The sequence below is a fragment of the Conger conger genome, chromosome 15 (assembly GCF_963514075.1).
Source record: "Conger conger chromosome 15, fConCon1.1, whole genome shotgun sequence".
NCBI lineage: Eukaryota > Metazoa > Chordata > Actinopteri > Anguilliformes > Congridae > Conger > Conger conger.
In genome coordinates, this window is record NC_083774.1 from 26,560,567 (window position 1) to 26,582,123 (window position 21,557).

A 21,557-nucleotide genomic window follows, 5' to 3' on the forward strand; every position below is an offset into this window, starting at 1 on the left:
ATGTCAGAATTGACACACATTACAAAAGTGGTATGCAAAAGAGCATCTCTGAACACACAACACATCAAACCTCTTAAGTGGATAGGCTACAGCAGCAGAAGACCATTAAGTCTAAAAACATAAGTCTAATAAATACCTAATAAAGTGCTCACTGAGCGTACGTATGTTGTTCAGCTCAAGTCCATCCTTGAAGAAAAACCCTGGGGATTTTCAAGGCCGGGCTTAAGATACTATCTAGTTTTTAAATAAACTGAGCATCGGGTACAGTGGTAGGAAAATGGCAAGCATTGTTGGGCAGGATGGCCTGTTCGCATCATTACGTTACGTTACGATGTAGGAAGCGCATGCTGTACATTCCAGTGGCAATGACACCAGCAGGATGGATTAAAAGAAAGATGTCGTCGGGCCCAGGAGTGTGGAACTAACTCCTGCGACAATGCCCCGCAAACATTATTAGCAGCCTGCGCACTTTATCAGACGTTAATGTTAAGACCTCCCTGAAAGCAGGAGTTTGTGAATATCCTTCGATAACAGGCGACAATGAGAACAAGCTTCTCTGCTTCCAACTCCACCCCACACCAGGTCGCTAGGTGAGGACAGCAGCTTGGGCGTGGGGCCAGCGTCCTGCCTACTCAACTGCCCCAATGTGAACCAGGGCAGCCGTGACACACAGGGGCAGGGGCGGGGAGACACGCACGACCTGCGGGAGCATGCGAATATCAGGCGGGGGAAGGGAAAGCAGCGGAGCGTGTCTCGGGCGCCCGAGCGAATGTCAGAAGACGTTTCCAGACAGCCGAGCCCAGTGGAGGGGAGAGCCCGCGCCCTTCGTTTCGTATCCCTCCTCCGCGCCCCCTCGCTTTCCCGCCTCACAACAACGCCGCCTGCCCCAGCGCTTCTGCTCAAGAGCGCTGTGTGAGCCGGGCGTGAGCCACCTCGCACATGAACCCTGCATTTTGATTTTTTTTTTTTAAAGATCTCCCCCAGGGGTTAGTGCCGAACGGCGGCAGTAAATGAACTTGGGATGTCAGGCAGCACATTTCATTATCACCCATCGCCAAAATGGCATCAACCATCCACCAAAATGGCTTTATCTATTCCCATAATTGTGTCATATATCCCCCATAATGGCGTCAACTATCCCCCAGATTGAGATGAACCTGAACTGGGGAAATATATTTTTTAAATGCAAGGCTCAACAAGTGTATGTTTACAAGAAATAAATGTTTGTGACGATAGCTGTATGCCCATTTCTACATGTGCAAGTGTGTGTGTGTGCAGTACTCTCCATAAAGAGATGAGATAAACATAGCTTGATACAGACACCCTGCATCCTGTTTCCCTTGAGAACGGCTTGACCAGACAGTCGATGATGTTCAGTGACTTTACTACCTCTGCTATGCCCATAATTTAAATGTCACAGGCAAAGGTAATGATCTTTCTTTGACTGGTTACGGTCAACAACAGAGGTGGATGCCAGAGAAGGGAGTTAAAAGCAGTAAAAAACAAAAAACAGCTGGTTGGGAACCAAGAAGGGATTAGTCCACAGTGACAATGAGAGGCTGTCTGGTTTCACATTTAGTCAGTACAACCTCAACTTCAGCCTCTGCAGAATAGCAAGCAGGAAAAGCAGAAGACAGCTGAAATATAAAACAGCAGTTTCTGTAGACGGGCCATCTAACAATTGCCATATCTGTTTATAAATCTGGCCAGGATCCTGGGATATTATGTCATCTTGAAGGGACACAATTGTACACTGTTTGCCATCAGACCAGAGAACATTGGAAGGCAGGGCTGAGGACAAATAATAGGCTTTATCCTTTTGGCCAAGCACATGATATTCAGCACCATGCCAGTTGCCCAACACAGTCAACGAACAAGTGAAATTTGTTTCAGTACTATAGTTTAACGTACAATCCTCTAAGGCCACAGTGTCTTGCTAATTTTTCGTTGTGTTACAGCTCAGGCGATTCCTTTGTCACCGATTACCTAGAGAGTCCACAAACCTTGTTTCCAAGCCTAACTTCACTAGTGACAGAAAGGAAACCACAATAGCCTGCAGACCCTGCAGCCCTCCGGAACGTGAGCCTGACACCCCTGATTTAATTGGTGCTTCCAAACTAAAGCAGAGTGCCAAAGGCTTGTTTTTTCATGAATGCCGAATGCCGCAGCAAGAACGAGGAAAAAGCATCCACTCCAGACAATAAACATTCATCGCTTTTCTCGGTTTCAAGTCCAACAACGGTCAGCTAACGACAAAAACATTTTGCATCACTTGGATGTTCGCCACAAGCACCAATGATTTTGGAACATATGCATTTCATTTTAATTAGCATGGCTCTTTACACCCACTCCCACATAACTTCCTCCTCATTCTGACACATCTCATTACCCCGATGAGTCAGTTGAGTCAGTGTGTAGCTTTTGGTGGAACTCTTCCGAGTTGATAGAATGATATCGAATGATATTTTATATGAGGTTTTTGCTTATCTGTGCCCCTAAATAAGGCTCAGATCTATCATTTAATTGCTGAATCATTGTCTTACCACATGCCTTCGGATGATGCAAATTTTGTTTCCATTGGTGTAGGAGTCTAAGGCTTTGAGATTACCTGAAACAAAAAAATATATAATAATATGCTTAATGAAAGGATCTTAGTGATGTTCTCTCTCTCTCTCTCTCTCTCTCTCTCTCTGTTTGTGTATGCATATATTTCTAAATGATGTGTACGAGGCAGAAGGACACCATTGCACCTCATTTACAGGTTATAGACAATCATACCTAACCAAAGCATCAATTTGTCAAATAATTACATACAGAGTCCCAGGAAAACCTCCAGAATTACCTCGTTTTTAATTACATCAAAACTGAGGTAGGCTACTGACAGCAGCCATGTACACTGGGAGCCCCGATATTCTGAAATTAGCATGTCATTTGGCGCTATATGCATTGGTCCCTGTCTTTTCTTCCGTGGGCCGTTAATGACCGCAATTTAACGCACAACAGAGAGTAGCAACTCAGTTTATCATTCTCTTCCTCTGGTAAGCCAGTCCAACAGAAAAATAAAACCCTCTCAACATCAACCTGGAAGGAAGATAAACAACTACCTACCCTGAAGTATAGTATTTTTCTTAATTGCTTCATTAAATACGAATTAGGTCTACTTCTTTACAGCATTTTAGTCCACGCTTAAAATGAAAACTTCCTCGTGTAATAAACGCGATTGATGGACACAGCAAAACATATTTAAATAAATGACCATCAATGACTAGAGTTCTCCAGAGAATTGTTCTTTAGCTGTTGTTCAAAGTGTAGCCAAATTCTTCATGAGGTTCTAGCGTATCGTATCACCTCTCCAGCCACCTGTTCGCCATGCAAATAACTCGGTATTGACTGTTCTAAGCAACGGCCAAAGCACTTATCGAAATAATTAAATAAGTCCCCTTCCTATACCTGAAGCGTCCCATAATGTAGCCTATACTTCAATACGAATAGTCATAATTGCTTTCTAAAAAAAGAACATTTATTTACGTACTTTTATTTGGTGCATATGCAAAAAGTGTGGACATGTACGTTTTCAATGGAATAAGGTTTTACTTGAGGTTTATATTTTAAGATAAACATGCACGCACCTTCAAACAGTCACATGTCAAAACAACGCAAGAGAATAATATAGCACCCAGCCATTTTCGAATACAACGTCTAGAAAAACATTTCAAGAAATGGCATGAAATCAGCTGCAAAGCCTCGCCTACCTTTTACTTTTAAAACATCCACTTTTTTCCACTTGTGCAAAATCCCATGCAGTTGTTTATAAAGACGATGGTGGTTGTCTACTTAGTCGCAGTCGTTCTGTTAGCGCACTCGTTTCCGTCCCTCTGCCGCTCGGACGCTTCGCGCAGGCTGCGGGTCGTTGCGAGAACTGTCGCCATAGTTCAATAGTTAAGTCTTTTAACCAATCACCTGTCATGCGATTCCTGAGTCGTGCCTGCCCATGGCCAGAGGAGTACAATGCGTGCACCTCCTCAAATTGAACCGCGTAACGCTTGTGTTAACTAGGACAAAAGCCATTTTAGGACTGAAGTCGTTCCCATTGTTGTAATTTGCTGTACTACTGTTCCAAACGCTTGTAGCCGGGTTATTAACTTTTAACATAAATATACCAGTTAAAAGTTCAAACCTATTTCTTAGATAATGCAAGTATTATTGTAGTTACATTAGTTGCTACATAGTCATGTAAATTACCTATTTAAATCCTGGATTTACAAATTAATATACATTACAGATTTTTTTGATTAGTTCCATCCATAATCTGAATGACTTCACAATCAATGTGACAATGTTTTGAGAAATCCATGCTTTACAAATTACCGTAAAGTTTCTTAATGAATTATATATTTAGCTCGAATTTTTATGCAAAAGATTATGTGTATATGTACGAAATCATGAATACTTATATACTTCTACATTTTACAAGAAATAAAGTGGTGATTGTATATGTATACAAACACGTATTTATAGAAACCTCATTATTGTATAGATCGTGATTTTACAACCATCTGTTGTAAAATGACTGTACGCGTTGAAATGCAGAATAATGATGAAAGAATTGCAGAACTTTCCACATTTACATAACTTTCCCATATTTACAATATTGGATTGCTGAAGGTTTATTAAAACTCGAGAATTTAATGGACTCGTAACTACTTTATGAACCGTCAAAGGCAGTCGGGGACCTCCGGTGGTCAATTCCGGAATTGCCGCCGACCGAGTATCATGCAAGCCTTCTTTACTGACTGCGCCTGTGGGAAAGCCTGGGTGGGTGTGGCGCATTATGACATTAGTTACTTATTTCGCTGTCGCTGGTGGTCTTTCTGCCTCTCTGGTTTGGCTTGCAGACAGTCTCATTGTAGGCCTGGGGTGGTGCAGGGGGACGTCTCCTGGAGACAGGGGGTATCTGCCATGTCAATGAGCTCCACAGGTTCCTTAGCAAAGGGAGACTAACCTTGAATCTGTGGTGAGAGAGCGTTCTGCACATAGAATGATGTGGTAAAAATGAACGGCCTGTGTACTTCCCTGCAGCCTGTGGCCAATGAGGATGTATTGACATTCTCAAAATGTTAACGGAAAATCCTAAACTGGGAACAATGTGCTTGAGATCATGGAGAACAATAACAAAATAAAAACAGAACAAAGGTCAAGAAATTTGGCATGTAATTTTAATAGGATTTTCAACCTGTAAAACCCCTGTCTAGGTTTATGGGTTGAGAGGGAACCAGAGTTGAGGGTTCAGGTGGCTAGGGTAGAGTCTATGCCCCTCATCTCAATACACTGCAATCCCAAATACAGAAGCATTTTCCATTTGCACAAATACACGTTCCAGCTTATAACATAACATCATCTCTGCCAACAGAAAAAACTGACATTAAAACTTTATGAAACCTCCCATCCCATAAATAATCTGCACTATTGCAAACCCATGAAATACATCACCAACCCCCAGAATCACTTCAGTTTACCCATTTAGCATAAAATCACCCTGAATCTAAGAATGCTGTGTATGCCCTGACCTGAAATACCATTCACCAGCACTATATTCAGCATGAAAAACACATTTGTTAAGGGTTTAGAGAACACACAGAACTGTATTTTCCATTTCATAGCTTGCTCAACAAACAGTCCATATTTCCAGCTGTTTTTTTATTAGTTTTTCTAGTGAGTGAAATCAATGATAATTATTTTTGCGGGGACTGGAAGTCTACCAATGTTGGCAATTTTAGATTTGAATTCAAATCAGTGTAAAAAGTAAAGAAAGCGTATATCCCTTTGACCTCTGAAAAATCTTAACCATAGTTTACATCTGTACAAAAGTGCCCTCTTGAGGCTTGGTGAGTCAAGCACACTTTTTCTTGAGTATCAATGGCAGGGCTGTCTAATCTTTTTTTCTTCTATGAATTAATACTTTATTCTCAGATTTCCCCCCCATTTTCCCAACCCCAAACTCAGGTGAACTTGTTGATCTCCCGCTAGCAGCCGCTCGTGCCGACACCCAGCTCCTCTGATTCAAGGGACACCTACAGTGCAGTCCGTAAGTTTCTGGACAGTGGTACAATTCATTTTCTTTTGGATCTGTATTCTAGCACTTTGGATTTGAACTGAAGTAATTGGACAATTGGCTTCTCAACTGTTTCTGATTAGTCAGGTGTATTGAATCGCATAATAGCTTCCTTGACTCTCATTGGCATAACTCTGGTCCTCATGTTGACAAATACCAGTAACGGACTCCAAAGGCAATCAAAAACCTAAAATCAAGACTAGATACTGAAAGCTTTCTTATATCTGCACTAAGGAAGTGATTCAATCTTCTTCCAATCTTCTCCGAAAACAGGTGTGGGTGTGTGATAACTTATTCTACTTTACTGAATCAGGAATCTTTACTGAAGACCATGATTAGTTAATTACTTGATTTTAACTAACAAATATAGCCTGCTGTAGCATATTAGCCAACCCTTATGGGTTTGTTAGTGGAGTCGTAACCAATGAGATTCCTTGATTGAATCCGGAGTCAAGTAACCCAGGATTCCACCTTTCATACCAAATCTGAGCCGTGTCCATCCCGGGTCATTCCCAGGTCGAGAGCAGGGTCTTAAGTCACCGTCCCGGGACGGATATCCCAGGTTGACCCTTTCAAACACCATTTGAAAATATCTATGATTTGTTAGCATTTTCTAGACTTCCGGACCAAAATGAATTCGTTTTTTGAAAACCTTTCAAATAAATGATTTGCTTGCATGTGAAAATAAAAATGGGCAAAACATTTTCATCCAATTTTGATAGTCTAAAACTTAATTTAAAAAGTAAATTGTGACAGCTAAGTTGTTAGCAACTTGTCTCACAAGAACATCATGCTAGCTGGAAAGCGCCATGGGAATTCAGTGGAACCAGCGCCACTTAAGAGCGAAATTAGTCTGGATAAAAACATACAAATATTAAATGCCATCTTAAATCACAGACAGTGACAGAGACGGTCATTTTTCCCAAAAAGAAATTGTGCTTTGATTTGGAAATCCATATGTTTTGCTCTGGGTTACTTCCAAGGCCTATATGGGACATTCTGGGGTCATTGCTGTGTGAAAGGGGAATTAGCAGGTTGCAAACCACCTTCGTAGTACTGGTTAAGCCTGACTGCGGTTGTTTGGTTTTGGGAAGCCAGGTGATGCAAAGAAACCCTAGGTATGTTAAGCTACTTTTGTAGTACACCTCCCAGGTAGAGGAGCCTCTGGGGGCCTGTTGTGGCCAAATTTGTGGTATGAATGCTTGCGACCCTCTACAATCCTGGCACAAAAGGCAGCACATCATTGGCAATTTTATGACAAAGGGGAAGGATAATAATACTTTTTTTTTTTTAAATGGTTCCAACACTTGGCAGTTTTTACATAGTCAAAACATAACATTTTGAGTTACATTGCATATATGCTGCAAGTTTCACTGTAAATCACAAACATTTACAAACACTTGTGAAACTTGGATGTGAACTGTTTCTCCATCACGTGTTCAGAAAGAATTAAAGAAAGCAAGGTAAGGAAACGAGGAACGTTTCGAAAAAAATAGAGCGCAGCATGTTTTCCAGGCTTGAGGTTTGTTTGGTGCAGTTGTATGGAGCAGCTTAAAGGCTTAAAATAGTTTTAGGATCAAATCCTGAGATGCCTGCATAAACATTACCTTTATGTGATATTTATTTGTTGGATGTTTTTCATTTAACGTTGCCTCCTCCGTTGTCCAAATGTATGCACTGGACTTTTTTTGGTGTAAAAAATACATAATAATACCTGAACCCCTCAGGGAAAGGTGTTTAATGGAAGAGGAAACACTGATGTGTAGGAAATAGTTTTAATTGAACAAAATGGCACCGGCTGGAATGTGTCCTGCTGTTAGTCCTGTGGACTTTAGCTCTGAGTTAAACGCTGTTCTTCCAGGCTTCAAAAGTTCTGTAAAATATCCACTTAAACAGAAACTTATAGTCAGCACATAAAGTTTCATATACATTATTACAAGAGAGGATATAAAAAAACGCTACACAGGCACGGCAATTCAAAATGAAAAATAAAACAAATCACAACATACTTCTGAAAAGGTTTGCTGCGCGTTTAGAAATTCTTCACTACTTGTTACTTGGCAACCTGTGGAAAGAAAAGAACAGATTTGGTGGTGGATTTTACAGCATCATTAAATCAAAAAGTGATTCTATGTTTAGCTGCGGCTTAACTGCGGACAACTCTGTTTCCACAGCAACAGCACGTCGATGCAAGTCTACGTTGATCTACCAGTGGGCCACAAAAGGTCTCCTTGAATATACCTCATCATCCCTACCTATCACAAGGACTCTGAGGGAGGCTAGGCTTACCCGTTTGAGCATAGACGAGCCTTATGCCCCTTGACCCTCCACGACCTTGCTCTCTCCCTCAGTCTCCTCCACGCCCGCCTGGGTCATGAGATCAGCGATGTTCTTCTCCAGGTCGTCGATGCGGGTGCTCATCTCATCAAGTGTCTCAGTTAAGGAAAGTAGCAGATATACCCACAATCCCCTGCAGTGGTAAACACTACCCTCTCAGATACCCGAACAACCAAATACAGGGGCTCAGTGGCAACTGCAATGTCAACCACTAACGATTATGGGCGTAATAATCACACAACTTGGTGAGGTTGTGTTTTGGTCACAGCGCTGGCACACTGCTCTACCCTGGTTCAGCTACATAAATGCTATACTGTACTCCAGTAATCCAGAGTAAACTTCAGTTAGCCAGCTTTGTTGATCTCTTATCCGGATATGATGTCTAAACCCCATGCCTGTCATATGCATACTGTATGTGTACTGCTCACAAACACAAAAGTACAGAATTAATTTCTAGTCAGAGAAACTGTCTTGACCAACAGGGGGCAGGATATTCCTCCCGATTATCTGGTCTGACATGGTCTGGAACTTATCCTGCATCTGTTGCAGCAGCGACTGTACCTGTCCAGAGGAAGGAGGGAGCACATGGAAAGGTGAGCAGGAGTCATCTTCAGAGATCACCATGGTAACCTTCCTATTTCTATACCTGATCAGGGTGACCTGACTCTTCAACATGATGTTCATCACCACAGACGTAATTATACCTGGTAGATTACAATACCAATACTTGCCAACTTAAACTAGCTCTTCATTTAACGCGGTTACCCGCAGGCTGCAATGAACGCAGAACGCCAATATTATGGCAGGAAGATTAGCTCACGATATTCCGAACAGTGCAACTTTCATTACGAATAAATAATACATTATTTCCAGATCAGCGTTGCTTTTTGTGTATGTGTGACGTCTAATTCCTTCAGTTTTCATAAGAACTTTGTACGAGTCACATACGCTATCCGTTTCAGCATACAGTGAGTTGGTAATAGTGCTCCCCTGTGACATTGTGGTGGGGAAGCTGTTGCTAACGAAAGATAACGAACCGGCCAGACTCATACGGCTCAGCCAAGGGTGTTCCTTGTACGTACACCCGTCGTTGTATATACACGGTATCAGTTTTTTTATTTATTATTAATGCTAAGGGTAACTTGAAAAAAATGTAATAGAGATTTGCCAGCATATCAGAGTCCAAAACTGTAGTTGTGCTTCAGGTGCTGTTTGGAACGTCGTGAATAGGTGGTAGGAACATCGTGAGCTAACACGGTCTTCCGAACACAGGGAAGTTTGAAGCTGGAATTTCTGCGTGGTTGTGCGGTCGCATAGAAACCTCAACAATGCCTACTGTCCAACAAGTTTGTTGTCCACTAACATATCACTTGTCTGGTAACATAGCCTACGCGACGTAAACGCAAGATGAATAACACCACATGTAAAAAGAAAAAGAAAAAAGAACAGTTATACTTTAACGAGCGATTTTATAACTGCCAGTTAATTAACTCTAGTACCCCATAACGAAAGGCACACATTATTTTACGATGTCGAACTAAATAAATACGGTCCATTGGTGAACTAGCTAACTAGTTAACCCGCTGGTTATTAAAGTGGCTGTAAATGTATAGCTAGATATACCCGTCTCACGGGTAATGGAGAGGATGCGCTAGTTATTCATTAAGCGAGCTTGTTTACGCCATGGAAAAATTGACTGCATCGTCGATTCGCTAGTTAGCTAAATCACAAGTAACTATTAACGTTATGCCAAAGGAAAATACTGAACTTGCTCTACCATGAACCGGAAATTAACTAACACAACAGGCTTAAAAAGATAAACCAAGAGGTCGCTAACTGGAAGCCACTATGCAATGACCCAGGCCCGACGGGGCAGAGAAAGGACCATGTTGTAATAATTACACACTTACCACTCCGGTCAGGTCCTGTACGGATTTCGGGTCCGTTTCCGCCATTACAGCCGCTGCAGTTCACAACCGCCCGTGAGCCGTACAACAGCGATTTTTCCTGAGTAAATGTTTTTTCAGAACCGGTCAAAACACACAGATCCGCTGTTTGTTGCTGTCAGCTGTAGAAGCGCTCAAACAAATACACAATATCTCGCGAGTTTCTGGCAACGCGAACAAGTAGTGGGATCATGGGAGTTGTAGTTATATTTGTCGTGTGTACTTACGTGGTCTTTACGTTCCAAATTGGTGCGCTCTTTCTCAGTTTGTGTCCAAGAAAAATATTGAACCTGTCCCATACTATCAGCAGCGAGAGGCTACTCCAGACCCATTAAACCTAAAAATAGCAATGCAATAGGTCCACTTTAAAGATGTTGTAAAAGATTATTATTATCCATCCATCCATCCATTATCTGAACCCGCTTATCCTGATCAGGGTCGCAGGGGGGCTGGAGCCTATCCCAGCATACATTGGGCGAAAGGCAGGAATACACCCTGGACAGGTCGCCAGTCCATCGCAGGGCACACACACCATTCACTCACACACTCATACCTACGGGCAATTTAGACTCTCCAATCAGCCTAACCTGCATGTCTTTGGACTGTGGGAGGAAACCGGAGTACCCGGAGGAAACCCATGCAGACACGGGGAGAACATGCAAACTCCGCACAGAGAGGCCCCGGCCGACGGGGATTCAAACCCAGGACCTCCTTGCTGTGAGGCGGCAGTGCTACCCACTGCACCATCCGTGCCGCCCAGATTATTATTATTATTATTATTATTATTATTATTATTATTATTATTATTACTACTTTTTTATTCAGTTGACATTTACATTTTGTTTGCATATATACTGAAAGCAACAAAGCCCTTATACTGCCCAGTATAGGAAGACTTGGTATTGGTCATTTGGAGGCAGCGTTGCTTACATCATCATTACATTACATTACATTACATGGCATTTAGCAGACGCTCCTATCCAGAGCGACGTACAATGAAGTGCAAATCAAACACAAGTATGAGTGCTAAGAGGACCTGAGAGGACAGTACAGTTCCAAGTCATCATGATATACTTTATAATCAAACAGGCAATACTGTCACTGTTTGTAAGACCCCCAGGTTTTGACTCCCTGATTTCAGTAAAACTAGATTTTATTATTTTCCTTGTTTGGTAAAAGTAAGCATATATGGGTGCATCTTGTGGTTTAAAAAACACCATGGTTACAACAAAACAGTGATTGCATTAAATATTTAGGCAGGCTGTTCCCAAATTTTGCCTCAGTACAGAGACATAAGCAAAGTATCAGTGATGAGCTACAAGTATTTTGATTTATTATTTTTTCCTAGCAAACTTCTTCCCCCTATAAGCAGCAGTCTGTCACACCTAACATTACTCATGCTCCCATTCCATGGAAGCCATTATGACAATAGGAAGACAATGTGGGGAGACAATGACCCATTGTTTTCACAACCCAACAGTCATGTTTGGAAGGAAAATACACAGGGATCCTGCAGGGCTTGTTCGGTGACATTGGTTACATTTCAAAATATATATATATTTTACTTTATTTTTACCTAAAAGGTAACATTCAGTTTTTTGTTCTAGATTACCATATATCTAGCATATTATACTACTACTACAAATAATAATATTATTATTATTATTATTATTATTATTATTATTATTATTATTATTATTATTATTAATAATAATAATAATAATAGTAACACACCACACCACAACTGTATTCCCATAATCAGCATTAGGTTATTTGGGTATCTGGTCTTCTTCTCTGTCCACAGAGAACAACGACTAGCTCTCAGTGGGGCTGTGTATAGTTTACTATCTAAAGGGCCACTATACAGGACAGGAACATCAATACCCATAAAACAACATGCTGTATATTACACTGCATGAATGATCATTCAGAGTAACAGCATTTTAAAGTGTAAGAATGCTTTTAAAATGTGCATAGCTATTCCATAGGAGGATGATGGTGATTATGATAATTATGATTAGATCTTCATCATGTATTTATTTTTCATAATTATTTTATTATTCAATTTTTGTTATCACTATTGCAGGTGCAAGAGACAAGCTGATACTGATGATGCCGACATGGGCAGTGACATGGACACTTGTAAAGCCCTGCTTATCCCTGGTTATGGGTATGCACTTTGTTGTACATCGCTCTGGATAAGAGCGTCTGCCAAATGCCAATAATGTAATGTAATGTAATGTAATGCTTCAGACTGACTTCAGGCTGTCAGAGAAGTTTAACAGCACCCAAATCGTTAAGCTTCTACTGGGAAATTGTGATACTTCTGTCCCCATTTCCATTTAGCTCCTGACTGCACAAGTAACCTGGTATGGAAATGATATGTTTGTAAAAAGTAATGTTGGTGAATGCAGACTGCAAGACCCCAATTTGCTGAAGGCAAGCAAATTAGAAAACTGTTTAACTGCCGCCATTACCAGTGGCTGCACTGTGGAATGTTTTTTATTGTAGTACAACAGGAGGTCTGTGAGGTCTGGAGACCTACAGTCTCTGCTGGCTTTTGCTTTCAGAAACCAGGTGTGGTCAGTTATCTGTCTAATAAACTACTTAAATTAATGAGAAAAAAAAATGTGTTTTGTGTTTACTCTGGTTACCTTTGTCTAATATTACATTTTGTCGAAAATTATGCAATAATAGAGACAATAAGGAAGGGGGGACACACGTTTTTAACAGCACTGTATGTTTCTTCTTCACTCACTATGCCAGGGTAAAACAAGACAGAGCTCTTTACCTCCCTGTTAGTAGCTTTACAATATCGATAGCATCGATGAGACATTTCAAGTTTCAATTTACCTCAAATAAGTCCAGGTGCAAAATAGTTTTGAGGAATGGTCCCATTTAATGACTTGACTGTAATTCCTGTCATTCCAGCTGGACCAGTTGATTGACTGGTTTGGCAGACACTTCAGTCCACTTAATGAGATAACACATTCTTGAAATTAAGCTAATCTGTGTTCAACACTGTAAAAAAACAAAGAATAAGTAAATCTGAACAAATATTTTAATCTTACGTATTTAGACTTAAAACTTAACATATCACAGTCTCTTTTACTCATGTCAATTTTATGAAATCAATAAAAATCCCATTGTCTACACTGTAGAGTGAACTGAATGAGAAACATGTCCAGGAGATGGAAACAGGAACCTGAATTTAGGGCACTTCATAGGTCTAGACAAGAGTTGTGTCAGAATACTGTTGTTGACATTGCCTACAACATTTTAAGTAAACCCATTTGGAGAAGCGGCAAGCATACTATTACAAATTCTGTGCTGGTTTAGGCTAACATTGCTAAATGAAATAGCTACATTGGCATATGCCACCTTTGCCGATATGCAGTAAAAGAACTAACTTGGCTGGTTAAGCAAAATATTGGCAACATGGCTGTCTCTTGAAACAGGTTCCACCTCTCCAGCTCCACTGCACACCATACAGAGGAGGTGAGTACTGGGGAAACTGGATAAGTAGTAACCCTGAGACTACGTTGGGTCCATAGTAACCCTTCCTGTCCTTTCAAGGACCACAATGTACTTACTCGTAGGTAATATAACTGTTTAACTTGACTATGTCAATTCTTTTAATAACTGATAACTGAATTCATGCTGTTGCTTATGTGCTGCACAGATCTTCAAAGGTAGCCTGCACACAGGCTCCTCCTCCTATCGCAGGTACACCTGAATCATCTGGCACATGGGGGGTGGGGTCTCAGCAAGAACACGGTGCTGTTCCACACCAACACAGCTTTAGCCAACATAGCATACCTGCAAGATATCTTACTGAGAACCAACAGAGAAAATGCTTCCTGAATACATACACTTGTATTGAGCATTGCTTACTTATGTATGTACACTGCATATAGGCATATATTTTGGAGGTAGATTATTTTCATATATTATTATTTTTCTCTATTCTTCTTTTCTCTATTTTCACAAAAAGGTTTTTGTGTAAATCCTTAGATATGTTATAAGGATGTACATACGTTTTAGATGGATAAACAATTCAAGCAGACTGCTCTGTTCACCTGAGACGGATGGAAGTTATGATTCAATGTCTTGAGCCATCAAATTGCCAGCAAAACGAGGGCATGCTTGGAATACAAACAAATACTTGGAAATTATATCAAACAGTAAGGATTCAGCATGGACAGTGAAGATCCTAGTCCACAAACAAAAAATATATACAGGTAAGCACCTCCTGCTGTTTTTCCCCATGCTTACCTCCTTAATTATAATCAAGTAATTACAGTACATTAGTACATTTCAAAGACTGAATGTATAAAATAATTTATTAGAATGGAAAATGCAATCCTATTTTAATGATGCTTATTTTATTGCAGTGATTTGTTGATGGGTAATCTATGATGGGTAGTATATGTGCATATACTAGACAAGACTTATTTTGTTTTAATTTGTTTTGGAGCACTTGGGGGCCATAACAATATTCTCATTTAGGCCCACCAAAACCCTAGGGTTAGCTCTGTTGTAATACTCTCACCCTTACTTGCCTCTATAGGATCTTATTTCATGTCATATAACCTTATTTCATGTCATGTAATATATCACATTCCGTTGTGCTTAGGAAAAGGAAACATTGAAACTCACAGAATCCGCCAACCTATTACGGAACAGTTTGTATAGAACAGGTGTTCTTTTAGATCTACCTGTAATTCACAAATAATTTGAAGTTTACTATTTGCCAGTTTATACTCGATTACACTGACACTGTTCATTTTCTGTAGTAGGTATTTCAAAATTCATAAGATGATACCTTCGATGTGTATAGAAATGAAAGTATGGTGGTGAAAAAAACAGTAACGTGTTTAACTCTCCCTAAAACTGAATAGAGTAACAAGCATAGCCGATAGGCTATATTAGACTATAATGTATAGCCTACTACGCATGTATATTTACAAATATTAATAAAAAACAGAATTATTATTATTATTATTAATAATAATAATAATAATAATAATAATAATAATAATAATAATAATAATAATATCGACCCAAAAACATTAAGTCTACATAATATCATGTGTTTTGTAAACATCATTTAATTTTGCTAAATGGGAACTTCTTATTTATTTATTTTTATTTTTTATTTTGCAATACCTTAGTGATACTTTCCATGATTAGCAAGCAAATAGTAAAGCATGTTGTCTTCCACCACTGATGCACTGCCGCCAGCTCCGATTTCATTGGACGGGGGACAACTACTTGAGCCTTGACGTTGGTAGCATGAATAAAGTCAAGATATGGTTTGAATGGATAAACACGATAAATGCCACTTAGGAGATGGCAAAAGAGAGTACATGCGAAAATAATCTTGCAAATAATAATTGTGCAAAAGCATTTAATGACACGATGTTGCGGGACATTGTAAACCCAAAATGTAAACACATTAGTTGCTGGCAGTTCGTAAGCCTACTGAATGAGTTCTGAACGAAAATCACAAGTCATCATTCGCTAGTGGGGGGGGTGGTGTGTGGGGGGGGGGGGGTCCTGGCCTTACTGAATCAAGTGAACGAACTGAGCTGTTCGAAAGAGTTGTACTTTTGACTGAATGAATCGAAAGTGAGCGATTCAGTAATAAGAATTGCATTACACGACACTAACTGATATCCCTGCCCTGTTGTTTCAGCACATGGCCGCAGGACCAGAGGAGGATATGCTCACGGTACCGCTGCCGCCTCTTCAGCATGATGTTCCTGGTCATAGCCACGCTCCTCTGTCTGTATGTCTCTGACCTCACCCTACGCCCCCGCTCTCTGGTTCCCACCAAGGACTGGTGGAATAGGGTCCATGTGAATCTTACTGTGAGCATTCATGGGAATGACAACTCAATTCAAAAAGCTACACCAGGTCTAACTAACATTATCGACGTTCCCAACACCAAAGTTATCAAAGTTGCTAATGCCTCTAATGCTGTCAACATTTCCACTGTTACCAACATTTTCACAAAAACCCCTGAACCCCAGTGGGAGGACCCGGGGCCTTACCGCGTGGCCTACCCGCGCAGGTACCGCTTTGTCCTGGACGAGCCGGACGCCTGCCGCAAGGAGAACCCCTTCTTGGTGTTGATCGTGCCCGTGGCCCCCCAGGAATGGGTGGCCCGCGATGCCATCCGCAGGACTTGGGGCAAGGAGAGACTGGTCCTGGGTAAGACGCTGCTTCTGTTTTTCATGCTGGGGCTGCCTAGCGGGGCAGAACCTGAGAAGCTGCAGAAGGAACTGCACAGGGAGCAGGCGGTGCATCGCGACCTGCTGCAGGCCGACTTCCAGGACAGCTACTACAACCTGACCATCAAGACCATAATGATCCAGGAGTGGGTGGCAACCCGTTGCCCCGGTGCGCCCTACGGCATGAAGATCGACTCGGACATGTTCCTCAACGTGCACAACCTGGTCAGAATGCTGCAGGGCTTCTCCAAGCCCATGCATAACTACATCACAGGCATGTTGACCAAAAATGGCCCAGTGAGCCGAGACCCGAGATCCAAGTGGTACCTGCCTTTGGAGGCATACCCTGACCCCACCTTCCCCTCTTACCCTTTGGGGATGGCTTATGTCTTCTCTACAGACCTCTGCAAAAAGATTGTGGATGTCTCCAAGCAGATGAAACCTGTGTACATTGAGGACGTCCACCTGGGGATGTGCCTCAAACGCCTAGGCATCTCTCCTAAGCACCCGCCCAGAGGCTCCCTGTTCAAAGTCTACCAGCCCAAGCCCTACAACCGCTGTCACTATGCGAAGGCCATCACTACCATCCTGGACTCCCCCAAGATGCTCATCTCTTACTGGGAAGACTTACAAAAGCCAGACCCTCCTTGTTAAAAAACCCCCTGTAAAGTAGGGGTCATCAACCCTGGTATTGAAGAGCCACGGGGTGAGCTGGTTCCTGCTGTTACAGTTAACTTGCCATAGTAACTTGAAAGCGCTTTACCTGATTTTCATGGTCAATTACCATCCATGTCTTCTGAATTGAACGTTCTTTGGCTTCTCCCATGCTGATGGTTGACAAATGGATTTTGCATGCCTGTTGCCTCATTTTCATACTATAGTGAAACAGGAAGTGATGGAATGATACAATATACTGTAGTTCCTTTAGACTGAAATGTAACTAAATGCAAATAAATTGTATTGGATTTTGTATTGGATTTCATTTACAAGAATTGTTCGGGCTGCCAATAATTTTGGCACCTGTGCTTTTCAGTGGTTTTAAAAAACATTGAAACATGAGTAAATGTATTGAAATGAAAGTATATAGTTTGCCGATATGTTTGAACATAAAATATAGATCATTATCCATGTTGTTTATTATATGCAGCATTTTCTCTCAATTTTTATTAAGGGTGCCAATAATTCTGGATCCCACTGTATTTTTGCTGTTGAGTCAAAGGAAACCACAAAAATCCAGTGCCTCCATCTAACTTTGACACTCCTACTTCAGACTTTTAAAAAATTACTTTCAGTGGCAGGGTTTTGTCAACATCACACCTTTCCCTGACTGCAGTTATTTAAAAAATGGTACAAAAGCAGACACAAAAATGAGCCTAACAATGGTCAAGAAGCGGGGGATACTGCAGGTCAACATTCCTTTGGCAATGGATCCTGTTGAACAGGATCTGGGACTGCATATCTGTACAAATGTATTAAATAAAGGGCTGGATATCCATATACACACCACTCTTCAGTGGTCTGGCTCCCTCTTTCTATTCATTTCCTTCTAATGCAATTTTTTGTCTTGCAGTGGCATAGGCAGAAATACATTTTCGGGCAGGCCTGTGAAAAAGTGTAAAGGCTGACTAGGTCGGTTTTTATTTTTTCAAAAGACATTTTCCACACATGCCATTTCATGCTCCAGTGACCCTTGGAGCTACAGTAACCTATGACATTACTATATTTCCAATGGCAGTCATCGTCTTAACTGTTCCAACTTGAGGATATATATATGTTTTTCTTTTCAAAATCAATATTTCAGCAATCTTAAGTACACAAGCGGAGGACAGGTTTCACATACTGCAAACCCAGACCACTTGATTGGGTAGGCCTGAGATGAATCTGGATACTGTAGGTCTAAGCATATGCATGGCTACGCACTTAGAAGATTACAGTGAAACTATATTCAAAAAGATTACAAAAAGATAAATTAATTGCTGGCTGAATTTTTCATTTATATAAATTTCTGCTTCTGTTCTGATCCGTTTTAGTCATTCATGGTTTTAAAATCATTTTGCTCAAAGTATTGAAAACAAACTCATGCAGCTATCCATCAAAGCAATGGTGACTCCTGTTGAATTTCAATGGGTTGTCTCGGGTTGACAACCATGGGATTTCTTTCATTTACGGGTATATAGAATGTGTGGCCTCAAATTTGAGAACATTATGCTTCTTCGCACCAAAAAACACCACACTCATCATGGGACATCATCACTGTCTCAGGGGATTACTGATTCTATTGAGCCTGCCCTTTTCCAGCCAGTACTGTTTGTGTTGTCATGCCCGGAATGCTATCGAGTTGGGGGAACTCATGACCAAGCCTTGAAGAAAGCATTACATTACATGAATGGCATTTGGCAGATGCTATTATCCAGAGCGACGTACAACAAAGAACAGCTCAAGCACCTGCTGACGGAACACTCCACTCTTCCAGTCCCGCCCCTGTATCCAGGGTAAACCTGAGACTGTTGGAACTGAGATGTCCCTCAGTCTGTATGAACTGAGATGCATTGTGAGTACTGCTGTTGCTACTCAAACTAACTTGAGCCACAACTGCCATAAAAATAATTACTAAAGAACATACAACTCTGTAATCAACAGTTTGATACCCTGGCAACCATGCATGCACAGAAACACACACACACATCGATTTTGTGACAGACAGGAACATTTCATGTTGGTCTTTCGCTTTTCGCTTTGTCAGGGGGAATAACATGAAAAATGTACTCGAGAGGAATGGGGGACCCAGATATCATGACCATCATTATGGTGCAGGGTCTGCTCGCCCTCGTCCAGAACACAGGGAAGGTGGGAAAGGCCTCTGGTACCTTTGCCAGGTATTCTAGCTATCCTTCGGGAAATGGGCTTGGGCTTGTAGGACCTCACTATTCCATATAGAATAGAATAGAATTCCTTTATTGTCATTGTACAGGTATATACAAAGAAATGCAGGGCATTACCTGAGCGGGGTTCTTATAAATAATAAAAAGAAACTGTTGAAACTTGTGAAACTCCCAGGAGAAGCCCCAGTGGGTTGCCACCCACTCCTGGATCATTATGGTCTTGATGGTCAGGTTGTAGTAGCTGTCCTGGAAGTCGGCCTGCAGCAGGTTGCGATGCACCACCTGCTCCCTGTGGAGTTCCTTCTGCAGCTTCTCAGGTTCTGCCCCGCTAGGCACCAACTGTCTGCCACCAACAATCATTCCATGGTTCAGATCACATTTTTCCCCCATTCCGATGGTTGATGTGAACATTAACTGAAGCTCCTGACCCATATCTACATGATTGTATGCATTGCACTGCTGCAACACAATTGGCTGATTAGATAATGGCATGGATAAGTAGGTGTAATAAAGTTAAAAAGTGCCCGGTGAGTGTATATTCCACAAAAATATTGAGTAATAATGACAGAAAATAGGGCAAAGGTATATGATATGATTGAGACCCCCCCTTATGTCTATCAGGCCCTGAAGGGTCTGCCCAGGGCTGGCCTAACCTTGTGGAGCTATAAAATAATTCTGGCTTTTTTTTAATGATCTGGCCAAACCATTACGCTCCCGAGGGGTGGGCTGGCCTTGGACCCACAAGTTACCTGGGAAAAAGTAACACATAAGAGTAACACATAAGATAAGCAAAAAGACATTGCCTGGATGACTGCCCATAGGTGTCTCCCCACAAGAACATTCATGTATCGCCGGCACTTGGCCCTGACTGAACGCTGCTCCCACGGATGCGCTAACTCAGAACACATACCAAAAAAACATCAGTAGACCCCATCGCTCTCAGGAGGAGGATTCAATGGGGGGGTGGACCACTGGAAAGAAATAATCATATAGTCCACCCCCCTAGAGGGTCACCTGTTCCCCAGCACCTAAACCTAACCCCAAAAAATATATTTTTGCTATGGTTTCCAGGATGAACGTATGTTTGCTCCTGTTCGGTGGGTGTGTCAGGGGAGTAGGCCAAAATGTATAATGATGTGGGCCCATGCATTAAAGCCCAGGGAACATACAGAATGGCCTTCTAGCAAACCGTACCTACGTCAGTTAGTCCATTTCTATTTAAATAAACCTTGTTAACATTTTTTCAGGGCTGAACATAGTCCTGGTCTCAGTATGAATGTAGAAACCAGCTTATTGGCTGTTGGGAAAATGGGAGTCCTGTACCTGCTGGCAGCTGAGCGCCTGACAGCAAGTCTACCCATCCTTCCCAGGGATTGTTTCACAGGAGATCAAAGCCATACAGCCCAGGGATCGCTACCCTTGCTCCGGGAAAGCCGTAGGGCAAGGGCACACAAGGCCAGAAGTTTCACTGGTCTTCTTTTGTACTTGATAATTAAGTGATTGATTGATGCCACTGATTGGACAGAGATTTAACACACCAGGTCCCAGGTTTGAATCTGATTAGAGGGGAAGAATGAAAACCAGCAGGGCTACTGGCCTCAAGGGCCAGATTTCAGTATCTTGTGTAGTCGGGTCTGCCGATTTTGCCCTCCCCTTTAATTAGCAACCATTTCAGACACTGGAAACCAGATGAGACAGGGTGTAATTAGCAGTCTTAATTTAAATGAATAGTTTCACATAACATTTTTTTCAGTGCAAGGAAATGGGGTTTAAATAGTATTTTTCTCTCATAGAACCAGTTGTGCACATAAACTGTGTAGACCTACCTGTCTAATCAACTGACTAAATTCTATAAATTATCTGATTAATGAATCCTATTCTTTAATCATGCTTAAAGGGGAATACAATCTAGAAATGAAATCACTTTTCCACTTACCCAGAGTGCAATTCATCAATCCATGTAGTTTCAGTGAGATTTGATGAGTTTTCTAGATATGCCCTGGGCCCAGTATTTCAAACCTTTTTGGATAGGATTTCACTAATT

General features: G+C 41.4%; 3 protein-coding genes across 11 annotated transcripts in view; 1 reads left to right on the forward strand and 2 right to left on the reverse strand.

The window, feature by feature from the left end:
* The window catches only part of ppfibp2b (PPFIA binding protein 2b), a 64,419-nt gene extending 60,517 nt beyond the window's left edge, over positions 1–3,902 (reverse strand). For 5 of the 8 annotated variants that reach the window (XM_061221196.1, XM_061221201.1, XM_061221200.1 and 2 more), the window contains exons 1-2: positions 3,753–3,897; positions 2,544–2,608 (exon numbers count right to left, since the gene is read on the reverse strand). The gene's annotated coding sequence lies outside the window, so the exon portion shown is untranslated. Of the gene's footprint in view, positions 1–2,543; positions 2,609–3,752 lie in introns of all 8 variants that reach the window. The other 3 variants (XM_061221204.1, XM_061221198.1, XM_061221197.1) reach the window with 3 other exon arrangements.
* A 1,297-nt stretch (positions 3,903–5,199) lies between these two features.
* LOC133112081 (heat shock factor-binding protein 1-like) lies at positions 5,200–10,557 on the reverse strand. Of its 2 annotated transcripts, XR_009705035.1 has the most exons (5): positions 10,360–10,557; positions 8,944–9,010; positions 8,402–8,541; positions 8,122–8,177; positions 5,200–7,999 (listed from the first exon to the last, which is right to left on the reverse strand). XR_009705035.1 is itself a non-coding variant. In XM_061222766.1 (4 exons), the coding sequence occupies exons 1-3, from the start codon at positions 10,402–10,404 to the stop codon at positions 8,423–8,425; spliced, it is 231 nt and encodes a 76-aa protein (XP_061078750.1). In that variant the 5' UTR covers positions 10,405–10,556; the 3' UTR covers positions 5,200–8,177; positions 8,402–8,422. The 2 variants fall into 2 exon arrangements, 1 of the variants encoding a protein (XP_061078750.1); XM_061222766.1 differs by having other exon boundaries at positions 5,200–8,177; positions 10,360–10,556.
* A 5,594-nt stretch (positions 10,558–16,151) lies between these two features.
* Positions 16,152–17,285, forward strand: LOC133111095 (beta-1,3-galactosyltransferase 1-like). Its single transcript, XM_061221251.1, has one exon. The coding sequence runs from the start codon at positions 16,152–16,154 to the stop codon at positions 17,283–17,285; it is 1,134 nt and encodes a 377-aa protein (XP_061077235.1).
* Positions 17,286–21,557: the final 4,272 nt, after the last annotated feature.

Excerpts from the sequence above, each read along its gene's own strand:
- LOC133111095 (XM_061221251.1), top strand. The coding sequence starts at position 16,152 with ATGATGTTCCTGGTCATAGCCACGCTCCTCTGTCTGTATGTCTCTGAC.
- LOC133112081 (XM_061222766.1), bottom strand. The coding sequence starts at position 10,404 with ATGGCGGAAACGGACCCGAAATCCGTACAGGACCTGACCGGAGTG. Across the intron at positions 9,011-10,359 it reads TACAGGACCTGACCGGAGTG|GTACAGTCGCTGCTGCAACA; the intron begins GTAAGTGTGTAA and ends TCCTCTGGACAG. Across the intron at positions 8,542-8,943 it reads AGACCAGATAATCGGGAGGA|TTGATGAGATGAGCACCCGC; the intron begins ATATCCTGCCCC and ends TAACTGAGACAC.